The 19,415-nt window shown below is 45.2% G+C and overlaps 1 protein-coding gene across 8 annotated transcripts in view; it reads right to left on the bottom strand.

Annotated features, from left to right (window-relative positions):
* The window catches only part of NUMA1 (nuclear mitotic apparatus protein 1), a 72,755-nt gene that overhangs the window by 26,151 nt on the left and 27,189 nt on the right, over positions 1-19,415 (bottom strand). For 2 of the 8 annotated variants that reach the window (XM_055548960.1, XM_055548953.1), the window contains exons 1-2: positions 9,536-9,720; positions 4,674-4,747 (exon numbers count right to left, since the gene is read on the bottom strand). In XM_055548960.1, coding sequence (XP_055404935.1) covers positions 4,674-4,715 — 42 coding nt within the window. In that variant the 5' untranslated portion in view covers positions 4,716-4,747; positions 9,536-9,720. Of the gene's footprint in view, positions 1-4,673; positions 4,748-9,177; positions 9,391-9,535; positions 9,723-10,015; positions 10,320-10,363; positions 10,617-19,415 lie in introns of those variants that run through there. The other 6 variants (XM_055548955.1, XM_055548958.1, XM_055548954.1 and 3 more) reach the window with 5 other exon arrangements.

Genomic DNA, 19,415 nt, shown 5'->3' on the forward strand with positions numbered 1-19,415 from the left:
AGAAAGGCTTTTTTTATATAGCCCTTTGTATTTCTTGAATGTTTACAGCTCAGATGTTACATTTACAGCCCTTTGTATCTCTTGATTTTATAGCTCTTGAAATCTGAATTTTGTATCCACTTAAAGTTGATATTAAATACTAGGTATATTTTATATGCTCCCACACAGACATAAAATCTCATAATTGATGCATTTTTAAATTCTTTCCAGACATGAAACTTTGGCTAAGGCAGGGAGAAACGATGGGAACACACGATAACAAAGAAAAAGGAGGGAGGAAGGAAACGAAGAGCTACAAACCCCAAAGAAAAACGTGTCAATTCAGATTCCATCACCTTTCCCATTCCTGGCCTTCAGGCAGGCATTCATCTAACTCAGTCTTTGCCACTAGAAAGTTCACCAGCAGTCACACACAGATGAACCAGGTACAGAGGGTATTCAACAAGCATGCATGGTTGACTTCTACGGGAAAACCTCATAAATTCCACTGGTACCGAGTGCAGAAGTCTGGGCTAAAGTTTACCTTTGCGATTCCTTATTAGGAAGGAAGGGTTTGCTAAGTCAGTCAATCACATATGCAAGACCGAGGGAGAAGGGAGACATATCCTGCTTTACAAGGTATTTTTAAAAACTTCAGAGTAGCAGTTATGCGCAAATGAGTACATTCTATTAAATGTACTCTTTATTTTAACTGAAGTAGTTGATTGACAAAATTGTTTCACAGTGATTCAGTATTTTTGCAGATTATCCTCCATGATAGGTTATTACAAAACACTGCAAATAATTCCTTGTGCTATGCAGTATATCCTTGGTGCTTTTCTATTTAGTGTAGCAGTTAATCCCACACCCCTAATTTGTCCCTCCCCCTCAAATGTGCTCTTCAACAGGCACTAGAAGAGGCTCCCAGACAAGGATTTTGAATCCAGCTCCTCCGTCCACTAACTTGCCAGGAACATTTGTTACCAATTTTGTTTCTTTCTGCGCCTATTTTCTCGCTTGTCAAACTTACCTACTTTAGGGGGCCAGTGTGTGTTCAAATGAAATTGTGGATGAAAGAACACATTATCAAGTAAGAGGACTAAATGCAAGGCTCTGCTATGGTTAATAAAAATTAAAATAATGAAACAGATCCAGCAATACTTCTACTTCTTAGTTAAATTAGCTGACTACACTGGAGAATCATGAGAATGAAAAAAAAAAAAATCAGTCATCAGTTACAGAAACGATAGTACTTATTTCCATTAAATAATTTTATATTGAGAACTTCTAAATGATCTAAATTAAAGTGGATTGAAAGTAAAAAAAAAAATTTAAATGTGGAATATAAAATAGAACCTTTCATTGGACTCTTAAAGATAATAATTTATACCATCTTTGGGGGCATGTGTGTGTGTGTGTGCATGCATGCACATGCTCTTCATTTATACTATCTTTAGGGGCACAGGTGTGTGTGCGTGTGTGTGTGTGCTTAATCTAATTAGAAAAGGCCCGTGTGCATTTTTAAAGAAGATTCTGAATATTCCAAGCCACGGTCCCTTTCTATCTGTTGAAAATGAAGAGACTACAATGACTTAAGCATCCAAAAACTATCTTCTTTTAATATCTGAACCTACATAAATACATTCAAGGGCTGTGAATGCTCATTCACTAACAAGATTGGGAAAAAATCATACCAGTTAGCTGGTTTAACTTGAGGAATCAGGATTCATCTCATATCAATTAAGCAATAACTCAGCAACAGTTTCTTTCATGGATATAAAAATATATTTCCTTCCTGTGCATTATTTTGCTCTTAAATGGGAAATCATTTGAAAGCTGAGGAAGCAGACAAGCTCCTTCATCTCTAGTCAGGATATAAAATGTGAGCGAGGGCCAAGCTCACTGAAGAACCCAGGAACTTCCTGTGAGGCTATCAGGGTCATTTACGGTGGCTGAATCTTAAAGTTCCTTACATTCCCTACAACAATTTATTCACTATAATTGCTGGGTACAGAATAATTTCAAGCCCTACTTCAATTTAAATAAAATATAGGTTTATCTTTACATTAGAAAATAAATTACTGAAAACTTGGAAAACAAAAAATTCCACTCACTCTAGTATTTTAATACCTGTACTTCTAACATTTTGATTTATTTCTCTTTTTTCCTAGGTCATTAAAAAAGAAATCACCGCTGTGATTGTCACATGCATGTGTCTGTGTGGATGCCACTCTTCTCACTAACAAGCACTATTCCATGTTGCTACAGTGTTATAAAATCCACTTAGCTGCCTAATGTATTTCAATTGAAAAATTGTATCTAACTATATTTTAATATATTAATGTACGTTCACTCTGATTTTTCAAAAAAGCATACAAGTATCTGCTGTTAAATAAAACCAGTCTTTTTTGTGTCTTCTCGGTAAACTGTAGTAGTCACTATAAAACCAAGCCTAAAACCAATATAAATAAACTGATAAACTTAAAACAATGCAGCTGAAGGACCCCTAAAGATCACTTCATCAACTGAACTAGGCACACAGACACTACTCAACCAGTCTTTTCCTGGGGAAGAGGAGAAAGAGATAATGCTTCTAATACAGACATAAAACACTGAAATGTAAATAAAAATATAAATATAAAACACCCATCTTAAACTATACAACTAAAATTTGAATCTATTTCAGAAGCTGAAGATTAAGAACACACGTTTTGGACACTAAACACATTATTTCCTGACTACAGAATTGACAGTGATTATAAGGACAGTTTTAGTAAATCCACCTTACTTGGAAATTAAACATTCATTTCCTAATTCTGTAATTTTTTCTTAAAGTTGGCTCTTTAATTAGTCTTTTTGATCAGTAGTTAGGGTGACTACTAAAATACCCTCTACCAAATAGCATGCCCAGGCAGTACTGTATGTACTTACTCATTTTATTTATTTACTTATCAGCCACTCTGTGGAGCATATTTATTTATTTATTTATTGGTCACTCTGTGTGACGTGTTATTAACTTATTTATTTATTGGTCACTCTGTACAGCATGCAGGACCTTAGTTCCCCAACCACAGATCAAATCCATGCCCCTGCAGTGGAAGCATGGAGTCTTAACCACTGGACTGCCAGGGAATTCCCCCAGGCAATATTTTAATATTTAAGTGTTTTTTACAGACATATCTCATATTCTCATAATAACTCCATGAGGTAATATTATTATTTCCATTTTTAAAATGAGGTGCTGAGAGGCTAAGTAACTTGTCCTGGGTCACACAGATAAGCCAGAGCAACAATTCTAATTAAGCTGGGCTGTCTGCCTCTAAGATCCTCGCATGTCATCATTACACTGTGTGGCAGTTTCTGTTTCTCTGTACCTTTAAGCTCCCAATGCTCAGCGTTATTTTGTTATTTGCCATTGTCTTAGGCAGAAGTATATGAAAAGACATAGGAGAAGAATTTTGGTGAAGTAATCAAGGCACTAGGAGGACAATGGAAGCTGACAGAAACACAGTAAAGCAAGCAAGGAGAACCTTGCCCTGAGATTAAAGGCCTTTCAAGACCAAAGTCCCTACACGTCAACGAAATCCAGCATCAATCCTTTTTCAGAAACGTGAAAGGAAAAAAAAAAAAAAGAAAGAAACATGCACACGGAGGGGGCAAACATGGGCTGCCGGGCTGTTCTGCAGCCACCCTTCCCTTCACTGAAAGGGAGTATATACCTCAGAGAGGCCTTTTCTAAGCTATACAAGTGAAGTCATGGATCACTTGTCAGCAGCAACATCATCAGAAATAATCAAAGTTAAATACCAAGGGGAGGGCTTCCCTGGTGGCTCAGTGGTAAAGAATCCACCTGCCAATGCAGGAGACATGGGTTTGATACCCGGTCCCAGAAGATCCCACATGTCTCAGAGTAACTAAGCCCATGCACCACAACTACTGAGCCCACCACTGCAACAAGAGAAGCCACCACAGTGAGAAGCCCACGCACCACAACTGCAGAGTAGCCACCTCTCGTCGCAACTAGAGAAAAAGCCCTTGAAGCAATGAAGGCCCAGCACAGCCAACAGATAAATAAATAAATTTTTAAAAACTGAGGGGAACTCAGCCATAAAAAGAACAAAATAATGCCATCCGCAGCAACAAGGATGAACCTAGAGGTTCTCATACTAAATGAAGTAAGTCAGGCAGTGAAAGACAGATACCACATGATACCATTTATATGTGGAACCTAAAAAGAGGCCACAAATGAACTTATCTACAAAACCAAAATAGAGTTACAGATGTAGAAAATAAACTTACGGTTACAAGGGGGTAAGGAATAAACTCGAAGATTAGGACTGACAAATACACACTGCTACACATAAAATAGATAATTAATAAGGACCTACTGTACAACACAGGGAGCTCTACTCAATATTCTGTAATGGACTATATGGGGGAAAAAATCTTAAAAAGAGTGGGTATATGTATTTGTGTAGCAGATTCACTTTGCTGTACGCCTGAAAGTAACACAACATTGTAAATCAATTATACCCCAATTAAAAAAAAGCTACGGGGAAAGGCAAAAGAAAACTGTGTTTTCTTTATCTGGAGAGAAGACTCTACATAGCCCTGACTCCTAGAGAACTCCTCTCTCACCTCTCCCAAGCTTCCTGGAGAACTGTGGCTCACAAAAGCAGAGGAAAACCACTCACCCAAGTGAGGAGTGCAGCCGCCCGGGTGGCATGGAGCGTCATCTTGGTGAAACCAGACAGTCACCCCGATGCACCTGGAACCCAAGAGAAGAGGCAGGGTAGTTAATTACATCAGATATCCACGATGAAGGAAGAAGGGGGAAATGGCTTCATTTACCAGCTTCGATAAGTTACTCAGCACTTAATCTACCAAGACACCATGGGAGTTTTTGGAGAGCTCAGAGCATACATCAAAATCATTCTATATAACATACAGTGTCATAGCTGACAATAAAGAACTCTGCATTTAATTTAACGTCCACAAGCTCTACACACAATCTTTCTGTCCCTTAGAAAATACAACACTCAAAGCTGGACTTCAGCCCTACTCTTTGGGACGTGGTGCCCTTAAAAGGTGGAACAAACATGGTTTTTCAGACACACCTAGGTCTGAATGCTGATTCCATGTGACCAAGCTCTTGTGACCTTGGACAAGTAGCATTAACTTCTTTTAGTCTCAGTTTCCTCACCTGCAAAAAAGGATCTGCAAAAACCTCTCCAGGTTATTTACTGTGATGCTTCAAGACAAAACACATAAAGCAAATAGCATAGTGCCTGGCACACAGTAGGTATTCAATAAATGATCACAGTCCTTAAGCAAAAAGATTGATTTCTGGCTCTTTCTGTAGGTACCCAAAGTCTGCCTAATTAACAATAACCAAGTCTTTAGGGAAAACCATCAAATTCTGGATTTCTGTATCCCCCACAGCAATATCAAAGACATGGCTCCAATGGGAGACTGCTGCTGCTGCCAAGTCACTTCAGTCGTGTCCGACTCTGTGTGACCCCATAGACGGCAGCCCACCAGGCTCCCCTGTCCCTGGGATTCTCCAGGCAAAAACACTGGAGTGGGTTGCCATTTCCTTCTCCAACGCATGAAAGTGAAAAGTGAAAGGGAAGTCACTCAGTCATGTCCGACTCTTCGCGACCCCATGGACTGCAGCCCACCAGGCTTCTCCATCCATGGGATTTTCCAGGCAAGAGTACTGGAGCGGGGTGCCATGGGAGACTGGATGAAGCCAAATCCAATGCTGGTAGAGATCCCAGGGGACAGTTAATGAAAGATCAGGTACTTGTTCTGGTATTTTTACTCCCAATTTTCCTTTCCAGTGGGAATCTTCCATCTGTCTGCCAAACTGCTCAAGAGACCACACACCCCGGTGACTACATATTCCCCAACATCTCTTAGCAGCTCACATAACTCCTACAAATCTTCATGAGAGTAATCAGTCCCACCCCCCCACCTCTTACTGCCATGGGTGCCAAGTCTGTCACTACTCCAGTAGAAGGAGGAACAAGAGTGGCAAGAGCCACATCACCTATAACTTTCCCTATATATCAGCATCTCCAAGCTGTGGGCTCTGTGGGACCAACACATGCTGAGTACTATCTGAATACAAGGTGCTGGGGATAAGATGCCATGCTTGTCCATAAGGAGCTCACTGTCTAATAGGGGAAAGAGATACCTAAATCTGATAATCCACTACCCATCATCTCTTAGGCCTTCCTCTGCAAGTGTACTCTGCTTAATAAAACCAACCAAAAAGGTTACTTTCTTAGTCCTTACATATGCTCATCCTGTGCTGGAAGCTACATGGGAAATGGGAGACAATGACATGGTCCCTGCTTTGAGGGGCTTACAGAGGAAGTAAAATTAAACATAGAAGCGCACGAAATAATAGAATAATTAAATGCTAAATATAACTAAATGCTAATTGTAATTAATTGCTTCCTGACCCTGCAAAACCCAATGTGATTCCACCTGCCATACAAACATCACAGTTTTGGAAATGAGCCAATTCACCCAGGTTTTGGCAAAAGCAAGTGTAGTGGTTAACGAAGAGTTCTCAGGAGGGCAGAGAAGCTAAGGGGCTTATGTATTCCTCGGTTCTTGATGATGTTCACCCAGTGCGGCCCATCTATGGGCACTGACTGTCTTGCTCCCTCGACAGGATGAAGGCAGATGGCCTCAACTACTGAACTGCACAAAGTCTTTTCTGTGGTTGGTCAAAGTTATCACAAGGACCACGCTTGGCCCTTGGAGTAAAGGCAGCAATGTCCAAGTGCAAAAAAAATAAAACCTCAGAGGTATTCAGGAACAAGGGCAATGAGGCCCTGATCACCTCCCCGTCAACCCCCCTGCTGCCTCTCCAGACTCACTGTCCTTTTGATGAGGCCCAAAACTGCAGTCAGAAATTGCATTTGCAACCGGAGGTGGATCTTGCCGCCTCTGAGAGATTCCACAGCTGTGTTGCTAAAAATGACCTGACCCACCTCTTCCCTTCATCTCAGAGGCAAAACACACAACCCTTACGTCCTCCCAGGGGAGCCTGTCTAATACTGGTGTCAAGGCCAAATGCCTTCTTCTGTGCTCCCCAGGCACACAAACAGGCAGAATTCAATATTCAACATAAGGAAAGACCTTATCAGGTCAAATCCCACAGAGGGGCACTTTCTCAGAGACAGGACACTGGGGTGAGAGCCTTTACAGCAGCTCAGTCATTCACTCACCTTGGGTAATGAATGACTGAAGCCAGTGACACAGCTAGACCTCGGCAATGGGACTACAACTTTAAGCAGACCTTGGCTTGAAACCCTAGGGCTCCCAGCCAGAGCACCATCCTCCACACCCTCCCCCTGAAATCTGAGGCAGGCCCCACCCAGAAGACTGGGTGATGGTGATGGAAAAACAGATCCCCGCGATTGCAGCCTGGAACCATTTCACAGAAAGGTCTGCTAAGATTCACCCCCAATTCAATCAAGCAACTCACCCCCAACCCACCCCCCAAACCCTCAATCAACAAACTAACAAATAAAAATCTTGAGATGCAGGTCCTCTGTGGACACCTTCAGAATTCCAACCTATCTCTCTTTGAAAAGAAGTGCCCTCAGCAGAGAAGCACTCTCTTTGCCCTGGGCTCAAAAAGGAACCAAGACACAAAAGCAGCTGCCTTATACCAAAGGTCTTGTATCCTCTTGACATTTTCACAACTGACATAATGTAACTCCCTCATGTCAGGATAAATCCCCACATTTAAGGTAACCCCTCTGTCTCCAGAGAAGATAAATCAGGACAAGAACTTGACACTCAAGAGACACGCAGGGACCTGGCCTGTACCCTCTCTGGGTCTTAAAGAGTTAAAACCTAGTCCTGGTTTCCTACCAGGGCTGAAGCTAATGCAAACCACCTGCTCAGATGGAAGGACCAGGACTGGAGGGTCAGGTTGCTGAGCTCTGGGGTCTGTTCTGGAAAACCTTCAGTTTTAAGCACTGACCAAATACAGGCCAAAGGCCAGACTTTTGAGTTGTGGCAGCACTACTCTCCTCACCCCGCCCCCCAAATTGGGTGCCAGCTCCTTCTGAGACCACTTCTTAGCCACTAACTGCCCTCATGAACACCATGATAACACCAAAGTGCCCTGTGGTCTCAGAAAGCTGCAGAACTGTACTCAGAACAGGGGCCCTTGCCTCTGCTGAATCTTCATTCTTTTAGGTGCTAACTCCCATTCCCAGACTTTTGGGACCCAAAGCCCACACAAACCCTCACCTCAAAGGTTTCAGCTGTGTGACCCACTGCTTTTCTACCGTGGGTTCCGAAGGCCCACAACTCACGAGAGAAATGGCTGTCCCAACTCTGTGCCCATGCAAGATTTACCACTACTTACCTAGACAGCCTGCCTGCTTGTGACCTCCATACGTCTTTCTAAAAGGATACCCCCACATCCAGAGTGAACACCCTGATCTTGAGGGTGCTCCTTTCCTCTAACAGGAGAGGAGGCACACTCAGGCAAGCACCCAGACCTCATCTGCTGGGTTACTCCAGAGTGACCCAACAAAGGCCAATTCATGTCACCACTGGCTCACATGTCATAAAGAACAGGATAGGAAATATCCTGCTGGTGCAGCCCTGGCTAGGAGGAGGTAAAAAGCCCAAGAACCAGCAGCTCTAAGAGAAGCCAATGAGGGGAAAACACAGTCCTCTTCAACCCCTGAGGAGTTCTGAGCAGGAGGTCTTGTCCAACTCCAAAGAGTTTCTCTGCACTCCTGAGGTCAGGGCAAACCAGTGGTGCTGGCTGTACTCCCAAGCCCTCGAAGGGGCTCACTTTGGACTCAGGCCTCCTCCTCTGCACGCAGACCAGCCCCTCTGTGTAGCCTAGAATTTGGCCCAGTGTCCTGGTGAGGAACACAAGAAGGACTGCAAGGGAAACCAAGGTTTCCCTGGTTTCTTCAAAGTGGCTTACTAGTATCTGCCCTTCCCCCTATGCTCTGTAGGGTCCAGATCAGAAAGAGGTGGGCACAAGGGCTGCAATCAAGAACCAGATCTGGGGCCTACAGCCCGACACTACACACACCCCCCCAACTCCAGCAGCTTATCAGCACCTGCCCCCACTGCTATATCAACACACCCTGGTCCCTACCAGCGGACAAAATGAACCTTTTTCACTCCCCACCGTTGTGTACACACCCAGGCCTCACTCAGGAATAGACGCTCTCCAGAGCTGTCTACAGCTCAACGTGCAGGCGCACACGCTTTCTCCCTCCGAACAAAAACACGCTGACATCTACGCGAGGGGGAAAGAAAGCGACCCTTTGCTCTAAAAGGCGCCAACTCCCGGATGTTGGCAAGCTCTGCTCCCAGCGCCTGTTTCTGAGTGTTTATTTGCTCTCCCTCTCCTCTCCCTCCCCTTCAAGGATGGCGCAGGAAAGGGAGGTGAGGGGGGAGAGTCCACCGCACCCCCTCCTCCATGTTTGAACAAAACCCCAGAGAAACAGTGAGGGAGAAAAAGTCTCAGTGCAGGGGGGAAAGGGGAGGGGGGCCTTACCAGACTCCCAAAGCCACACGGATCTAGAGGTTTTAATCCACCATTAGCATTTAAATCTTGAGAGGAGGAAGGGGGGGGGGGGGTCTAGTGGAAAGTAACCCCACACACACAAAAGAAAAGTTGTTGGTTTTCTTCTCAGTCTGCCTGGCAGGAGCGATCTTCCTGGCTGACAGCCAGAAGTGCGTCACAGCCAGGAGTCTGCTTTCTTTAAAGGCGCAGCGAGCTTCCGCGAGCGGGGAGCAGGGCACTCTCCGCGAGGGGGGAGGGGCGGCAGTCGGGGCCGGGAGGAGGGGGCCCCCGGCGCGCCCGAGCGGGAGCTGCCGAAGCCGGCCGCAAACAAGAGCCCAGGACGCGCGGGGTGGGGGCGGCGGGGGGAGGAGCCGGCAGACAAAAATACTGAACTGCGACAGTGGCGAGCGCCAAAGCAAACTGTGGCATAAACACAACGAAACGCATCTCACAGAGGCCTGCCTGACAAACCTGATAGCCCCGGACACTCCCCCTTCGCGCTCTTAAGGCGGCAGTGACAGCCCGTCCGTCTCTGGCCAGCCGCTGCAGAGTAGGCCGCGGGCTGCCCCGCGGGTTAGATCAGCCCTGCCTGGAGGACAGCAGGGCAGGGAGTAAGACCCGGGAACAGAGGCTTTAGAGAGCGCACGGGACGCAGGCCCTCGGAAACAAGGGGCGGCTTCCTGCCGGCTCCGGGGCGGGCCGCGTCCGTAAGCATACACGCCGCTCGCTCGCACACAAAGCGCCGGCCTCCGTCCGCGGGCGCCGCCTGCCCCGGGACATGGCCGCCCCGTTCCCCGAGGGAACCTCTCCAGCCCGTACCTTCTGCGTGGCTAGGCCGGGCTGCCGCGCCGCGCCCGCTCCTCCCCCTCGGCCACCCAAACCAGGTGCCCGGGCCCACGGCGGCCCTGGAGCGCGGGCCTGCGCTGTCCTGTCCGGGTGACTGCGCGCTATTGTCGGCTGCGGAATGGCCGCCAAAACCCCAGCTGTGCTGCCAGAACCTAATCCCCTGTTCCGCCGAGCACTGGTGGGGAGGGGCTGAGGGGCCGAGTCTCGGGACCTCGGGCGGCAGGCAGGAGCCCCTCAGCAGACACACGCACTGGGACCCGTCGGCAGTGTCTGCTCCCGCCTCCCCGCCAGGGCCGAAAAGAAAAGATGTCTGACGCTCATAAAACAAAACCACAGTGTTTCCACCCCCCAAACAATGACCCTCACCGATCACGAGAGAAACCCACCGGCCATCAGGAAGCCCCTCATCTTACCTGCACTTACACCACAAACATTTATTAAGCACCTACTATGCAAAAGGTACTGCTAGAGGACACTCTAGAGAGCATAGTCGTGTCCCACTCTTTGCGACCCCATGGACTGTGTAGCCCACCAGGCTTCTCTGTCCATGGGATTTTCCAGGCAAGAATACTGGAGTGGGTTGCCATTCTCTTTTCCACAGGATCTTCCCAACCCAGGGATCAAACCTGAGTCTCCTGCATTGCAGGCAGATTTTTTACCCTCCGAGCCACTAGGGAAGCCCAGAGAGCACACAAAGAAGAATTACACCAAGCATCTGTACTAAGGTAGGTTATAATTCCACAGGAGATAAGCAGTGTGACTTGAAATTATATTTCAAGACAGCATGTGCTAATTTTCACAAAAAAAAAGACACAAAAATTCTAACCAGTCAAGAGTAGGGAAGGACTAAAAATAAAAACTAAGTGATATTTTAATCTGGATCTAAAAACACATAGGTAGAACTTGCCCACATAGAAATGGAGAGAGAAGTAAGGAAGAAGGAAAGCAGAAAGATGTGGACATAGTGGAGGAACAGACTTGAAGGGAGAACTGGGGTAAGATTTGGAAAATTCTGAACTTCAAGAAATGGAACAAAGATTTAGATATTTATTTTATCGTTTGTTTCTAGCACAGAGATGTGGTGTGATGAGAAGTGTACTTTGAGAAATTATTCTGGTATATAAATGAATGAGACTAGCAGCAGGGAAGCAGGTCAGAAGGCTGCCATAAGACAGGAGACAGGCAATGGGTGGGGAGGTTGAAGCTTAGAGAGTGGAAAGGGGAATGACAGACACAGTGGGGACAGGATGAAGGGAAGGGAATGACTGAAAGCTGAGGGAGGAATTGTAAAGAACAAAGTGTGAGGGGTGGGAGGGAGGACAGAGAAGCCATATACAGAATTAAAATAAGTGTAGAAATGCTAGGGATCACATTATTAATAGAACAAGAAAGAAAACAAGGTGCAATAAATAGCAGCTAATGCTTACTGTGTGCAGACTATGTGCCAAGCACTGTTCTGCTGGTCTCCTGTGCATTAATTGTGTTAAACTCATTAATCTGAAAAACTCCCCTCAAAGAGTAGATACTATTATCACTCACCTGTACAGTGAGTAAACTGAGCCACAGAGATAAAATAATTTGCCCCAGATCACACAGCTTGTGAATGGCAGGACACTGAGTCTCAGTTCTTCTATTTGTAAAACAAGGATAGATACTTATTTTGTAAGATTGTGATGAAGATTCAATAACATCTATAAAATGCCCAACACACTTCTTGTGCTTAGTCGCTCAGTAGTGTCCGACTCTTTGCAACTAAAAAGAAAAGATGTCTGATGCTCATAAAACAAAACCACAGAGTTTCCACCCACCAAACAGTGACCCTCACCAATCATGAGAGAAACCCATGGGTCACTGGGAAGCCCCTCTTCTTACTTGCACTTACACCACACACATTTATTAAGCAACTACTACTTTGCCAACAAAGGTCCGTCTAGTCAAGGCTATGGTTTTTCCAGTAGTCACATATGGATGTGAGAGTTGGACTGTGAAGAAAGCTGAGCACCGAAGAACTGATGCTTTTGAACTGTGGTGTTGGAGAAGACTCTTGAGAGTCCCTTGGACTGCAAGGAGATCCAACCCGTCCATTCTAAAGGAGATCAGTCCTGGGTGTTCTTTGAAAGGAATGATGCTAAGGCTGAAACTCCAGTACTTTGGCCACCTCATGCAAAGAGTTGACTCATTGGAAAAGACTCTGATGCTGGGAGGGATTGGGGGCAGGAGGAGAAGGGGACGACAAGAGGATGAGATGGCTGGATGGCATCACTGACTCGATGGACATGAGTTTGAGTGAACTCCGGGAGTTGGTAATGGACAGGGAGGCCTGGCGTGCTGCAATTCATGGGGTTGCAAAGAGTCGGACACGACTGAGCAACTGAACTGAACTATGCAAAAGGTGCTGCTAGAGGACACTCCAGAGAGCATACGTACTCAGTTGTGTCCAACTCTTTGCGACCCCATGGACTGTAGCCCACCGGGCTCCTCCATCCATGGGGATTCTCCAGGCAAGAATACTGAAGTGGGTTGCCATGCCCTCTACCAAGGGATGTTCCCAACCCAGGGATCGAACCCAGGTCTCCTGCTTTGTGGATTCTTTACCATCTGAGGCACCAGGGAAGCCCAAGAATACTGGAGTAGGTAGCCTATCCCTTCTCCAGGGGATCTTCTCGACTCAGGAATCAAACCGGGGTCTCCTGCATTGCAGGCGGATTCTTTACCAGCTGAGCTACCAGGGAACCCAGCACACTGACTAGCAAGTAAGGCACAGGGTGGTACTTAAAGGTCAATTCCTACTTACGGGTTTTGGCCCCTTGTCACCAAGATGTCCAAGCGGAAGTTCGCTCACCATTTGTCAGGGAAGCTAGTGGGGTGCTTCTCCCTGAAAGAGACTAGGTCCCCAGCCAGGATGCTTGCTTTCCTTCCATCAGTATGCTTCTATGGATTTTACTTTATCAACACCCCGATTACTGGTTATCTTGTGATGGGGTTAGATAGTAGGGGACTTTCTACACTGGATTTCTTTTTATGTTTCAGTTTATTTTTAATAACCACGTATTACACTGGTGATCAGAAAATGTGTCTACATACTGCATTTGTCATTTGTATTCCCTTGACTGTATACGCAGGGAAGTCTTGTTTTCACATCTAGAATGTAAATTCCTCGTGGGCATAACCATCTATGATACCCCATAGTACCTAGGGCTCCTTGAATCTGTTCCACGGAACTACATCTGGATGGAAGGCTTCTGGCCTTTTCAACCTTCTGGCCAAATTCAACCTTCTGGCCGCCAAAGAAGGACTGTGCTGAGTTAGTGGGGGTGTTCTGGAAGGAGTCAGAACGAGGCCCATTGCTGCAGAGACCTCCATGGTCCCACTTCTTCTCCTGGGCAGACCCTGTATCCTATTCCCATCGTATCACTTGCAGTCTGTGGTTAGCAATTGCTCTTGGTATTCAAATATGCACCAGGAAAGTAAAGGCAAAGCAAAAACCAAAGCTTTTATAGAAAAGCAAAGAGGCAAACATGATTTAATGACTGGCATGATCAATACTCCAGAAAAGGTCTGAGGTGAAAATAGGAGGCAGGCCTCCTAAAATCACCATTGCCACATCTGGCACTGTGTCAGCTCTGAAGCTCCCCAGCACACGAAAGGATTGATACTGAGTCTCAAAAGAATACAAGAAGTCCTCCTCCCGCCCTCCTTTGGCTTTAAACTCAAGACAACAGCTTCCAGCTGTGCGGCCTCAGAGGCGCTGAACTCTCCTCTGGAACCTCTCCACTGCAGCTGCCAAGCTTCTGGGCCCGCTCCTCAGGACAGCCCAAGGAGCTGGGCCAGTTTCCCTGGCCTCTCCCTCCCCCACCACAGAGCACCACTCCCCTCCCTTCCCCAGCCCTCCCCTCCCCTCCCAGGGCAGCCGGCCAGAAGAACCTCCCCACCCCTCCTCCCAGCCTAGCCAGGCAGTCAGCCGGCCATGGCTCCTGCTGGATTCCACAGCCGCTGCTCACGGTCCCTGAAAGATTGCGATAAGAGTGGTAAAACCATTTTTAAAAGAAAGAGAAGGAGGGGAAGAAAACGACACCTAGCACAAAATCTGAATTCAGGTAGAGGCTGGCGGCACTGGGGATGGGCACAGAACGCACAAGGTGTTTTCAAGGCATCTGGTATATTATATCTCCTGAATTGAGTGGTATATGGTGTATGGGTATTTATTATTCTTGTTTAAGATATAAACATTATGATTTTTTAAAGTGTATTATCATTTTTACAAGTTTAAACTGAAGAAAGGAAGGGAGCTATTCCCCTGAGATGGTTCAGGAATGAGTGGTTCTTAATACGAACCATTTGCCTGGTATTCACAGTCCTGTGGGACCCGGCCCAGGTCTTACCTTCCACAGTCACTGCCCTTACCCAAACCCTCCACCCTGCCAGACTGGTCTTCGAACTGTCTTCTGAGGTCCCTCTGAACCTCACACCTCAGCCTACCAGCCTGGGAGGGAAGCTTTCGCCACAGAAAGCTACGTGCTAAAGCCTACCGAGAGCCTCTCTCTCAGTCCCTACAGGCCCTCCCACAAGGAATGTTGGCAGGAGAAATGCTTATGGATCCACTACCCTATGCAATGCCTTCTAAGTCCTTCCTCTGCCACTTGATGTCCCAGCATAATAAATACCTAAAGACTATCATTACTGTTGTTGCTGTTACTGTTGTAATTAATAGCTAACATTTAATGAGCACTTGGTATGTGGCAGACACTATGCTAAACACTTCTTAGCTTTACTTTGTTTAATCCTCACAATAACCCAGTGACACAATAACCCAAAATACTATGATTATCCCTATTTTACCGAAATGGAAAACCGAGAATGGTTACATAACTTGCTGAAGGTCACAAAGAATAAGTGCTGGAGGTAAAATCTGAGCCCAATTTGAGCCCAGATCCATCCTCTTACATGGTCCTTTTATCTAATTCTCAGGAAGTCTTAAGGTAGGTTTTATTTCTAAAGATGACAAAATCTGAGACTCAGAAATTAAGTGACTTGGTCACCTGAGTAGTGAGTTGTCTATCTGGTCTCTAGACCATTCTCTGCTGCTCTCAAATCATTGAATAAAAAAAAGGCAGCAGCACATCCTCAGTGGCTCAAAGAAGCCTCGCACCTCTACCTCCTCCCAAAAACCAACCGTTTAATCAAAAACATTCAACAGTTCCAATTTCCAAGATAACCCCTAAACGGACTTCCCTGGTGGTCCAGTATCTAAGACTCCACACTCCCAGTGCAGGGGACCCAGGCTCACTCCCTGTCAGGGAACTGGATCCCCCATGCTGCAACCACGAGTTTTCATGCCACAGCAGAGATCGAGGGTCCCGTGTGCCACAGCTAACCCCTGGCGCAGCCAAATAAATAAAGCATTTTTAAGTAATCACTAAAATTTTTTTCTGAAGATGCAAGAGCTTTATAAACATTAAAGGGCCAAAACTCTTCTGAATCAGCAAGCACAGAAGAGAAGTCTTCTCCTAGAAGGGATGTTGGACATATCTAAAGGGTGAGAAGCCATGGAGAAAGAAGGCTGGAGGAAATACCATTGGCTGGAGGGAAGGACAGTATTTCAGAACCCTGATCTGGAGCTTATTTACCAGGCCTTATTCTCCCTCTCCAGAGGGTAGGGGCTAAGTAATGAGGCAGTGTTGGCAAGCCTGAGCTTCCTGGGGAGAAAAGCAGAGGGCATATCAAAACCCAGAGAGGATTCATTATGACATCCAAGAGGCTCTATTCACTTCTCCCTCAAGGAGGTCTTTCTGCAAAACACCTAAGAACCTGTTCACCCTGTTTCACTGTCACAGAGGAGCAAACGGCTCTGTCCCTACAGGCAACATGTCTAGCATAGTGTTTGCTCACAAGCACAGAACTGATGATGAGAAAGGTCAAAGAAACAAAAGGAACAGTTTTAATGTAAAGATCTGCAACTCCTGGAGACAGCCTTGCCAGTAATAGAAAACACACTAGGTTTGGTGTTGGAAGTGACTGGAGGGAAATTCTGTGTCAGCCACAGACTGTACTTGTGGCTTTCAAGCAAGGCACTTGCCCTAACTTGGGCCTCAGGAAAAGGTGAGGGTCAGAGCATATCTAAAGGTATCTCCAAAAATTTCCCATGATTCTTTCTCCAGGACACCATTCTCAACAACAAGAATCTTGCAATAAAATGAATTTCCTCAGTACATGGTCAAAAACCTCACCAGTTAGGGCTTCCTTCTCCCCCAAATAGCAAGTCCACTAGAAAGAGGCACTTTGTCTGTCACCCTACTGGGTCCCATGCCCAAAGCGAGGCACTCAAGGGTGTTTCATTAATCCTGATGAGAGGAGGAGGTCCTCAAAAACTGGTAGTTCCAACTTTGCATGGGGTACAATGAAAAGTAATACGAGCCATACTTGGCATTTACAAGGTTTCATAAATAAAAGCCACAGAGAAAGTGCAATTTATGATTACATTGATCTCAACACCCTAAAGAAAACCAGCTTTCTATACCCGGCCAACAAATCACAGAACCTCAAGGATGAAAGAGCCCTTAATGGTCTTCTAGTCCCCGCTTAGATCAACACTGGAGTCCATGTGACAGCTCTGCTGAAGATTTCCTATCTTCTGCCCAAGAGAAATTGTTCAGCTTATTTGTAAAAGCTCATTTGCTTATGCCTGAGCAAGGACTGCCAATTCGAGACAACTTGTAATTTCAGAACATGAGCTGGGAGAGCATGATACTGTCCAGGATCTGGTCTGTTTCAAATCAGCTTTAAGTAGCCATAAAACTCAGAGGACATCTCTCTCTTTTCTCTTCTCTCCCATCCTCTCTCTGTCTTCCTCTTCCTCTCTTTCATATCTCCACCTCTCACTCAGCACTGAAACCTCTGTCTTTCTGGTTCAAATCCACTTCTTCTACCACACCAGGATGATTTTAACCACTGACAGAAATGAACAAAAACATATTAATAGGGATTAGATTTCTCAGTGGGGTGCCAGATAACTCAAGAACCAAACCTGTCAATATGTTACTAATAAGTAAAATACATGGATCTAGTGTCTAACATGGTCATGATAAAAAATTTAAACAATTGAAAAACCCTAACATTTTAACAGATTTCAAAGATTTAAAGAAGGCTACGTCTCATGTCTCAATTAACCCCCCTAAACTTAGAACCCTAAAAGGCAAGTATGTTTATTAACATTTTTTTTTTCATTTTTTTCAATGTGTTGCTTAAGGTTAAACAGTTTTGTGTTTTTTTTTTTTAATTTTATTTTATTTTTTAAACTTTACATAATTGTATTAGTTTTGCCAAATATCAAAATGAATCCGCCACAGGTATACATGTGTTCCCCATCCTGAACCCTCCTCCCTCCTCCCTCCCCATTCCATCCCTCTGGGTCGTCCCAGTGCACCAGCCCCAAGCATCCAGTATCGTGCATCGAACCTGGACTGGCAACTCGTTTCATACATGATATTTTACATGTTTCAATGCCATTCTCCCAAATCTTCCCACCCTCTCCCCCTCTCTCAGAGTCCATAAGACTGTTCTATACATCAGTGTCTCTTTTGCTGTCTCGTACACAGGGTTATTGTTACCATCCTTCTAAATTCCATATATATGCGTTAGTATACTGTATTGGTATTTTTCTTTCTGGCTTACTTCACTCTGTATAATAGGCTCCAGTTTCATCCACCTCATTAGAACTGATTCAAATGTATTCTTTTTAATGGCTGAGTAATACTCCATTGTGTATATGTACCACAGCTTTCTTATCCATTCATCTGCTGATGGACATCTAGGTTGCTTCCATGTCCTGGCTATTATAAACAGTGCTGCGATGAACATTGGGGTACACGTGTCTCTTTCCCTTCTGGTTTCCTCAGTGTGGATGCCCAGCAGTGGGATTGCTGGATCATAAGGCAGTTCTATTTCCAGTTTTTTAAGGAATCTCCACACTGTTCTCCATAGTGGCTGTACTAGTTTGCATTCCCACCAACAGTGTAAGAGGGTTCTCTTTTCTCCACACCCTCTCCAGCATTTATTACTTGTAGACTTTTGGATCGCAGCCATTCTGACTGGTGTGAAATGGTACCTCATAGTGGTTTTGATTTGCATTTCTCTGATAATGAGTGACATTTTTATAACTAGGACCCTAGGCTTCAAAAAAGAAGGCAATATCTGCCCTCAGGGTCAACCACCAAGGCTGCAGAACCAGAATTCATCTTCTAAATCCATGGCTCTCTCCAGTCCAACTGAGCTACATCCTATATACCTTTCCCATCAGCACAGCTTTTTATTCATTCAAAGCACTTTTGAATTCCTTGTTCAAACTGTTTCTACTACAGCTTGTGAAGTGGCAGAGCTGGAATGATTTTCTCCATCTTTAAAGACACTAAACACCATTTGACAAAATAACATTCCATATATCTGGCATCACTGAGAAGTACAGAATCCCCAACAAGCAGTTTTTCTAAAAACTGAAATCTCCCTTTAGGACCAAACCCCTTTTGAAAAAACTATTCACGATACAAAGTCCCCAAAATGCCTAAGATATGTTACTCTTAGAGTTAATGAAATTTAATCAGAGACATGCAACTATAAACATGAAACAACCAACCTAGAAATACTGTGTTCAGATGAATGAGATGGGCTCAGAATCCTGTGAAGAGACATACCTATAACTCACCTAAACATGAGCCCAAAGGACAAGGCCTTGGGTAGTGCTGAACAGAAGGTGAGAGAACACTGGAAAGCGCAGTGGAGACCAGGAGTGACTTACTAAAGGAGCAGTGTGCGGCACTGAAGGATTCTGAGCAGGAGGATGGCATACGTGTTACGTGCTGTGTAAAGGATGGATCTGGCAGGACTCTGAGTCCAGAGGCAGATACAGCAGAAGTAAAACTGCTGCTCTCAGGCAAGGGCAGTAGGAACTTTAAAAAGGTATATTTAAAAGGCACTGTGGAATAGGCTCCAAGATCTTAGGAAACAGGAGTATGGGAAAGGTGAGGAGCAG

Source organism: Bubalus kerabau, chromosome 15 (genome assembly GCF_029407905.1).
Source record: "Bubalus kerabau isolate K-KA32 ecotype Philippines breed swamp buffalo chromosome 15, PCC_UOA_SB_1v2, whole genome shotgun sequence".
NCBI classification, from domain to species: domain Eukaryota; kingdom Metazoa; phylum Chordata; class Mammalia; order Artiodactyla; family Bovidae; genus Bubalus; species Bubalus kerabau.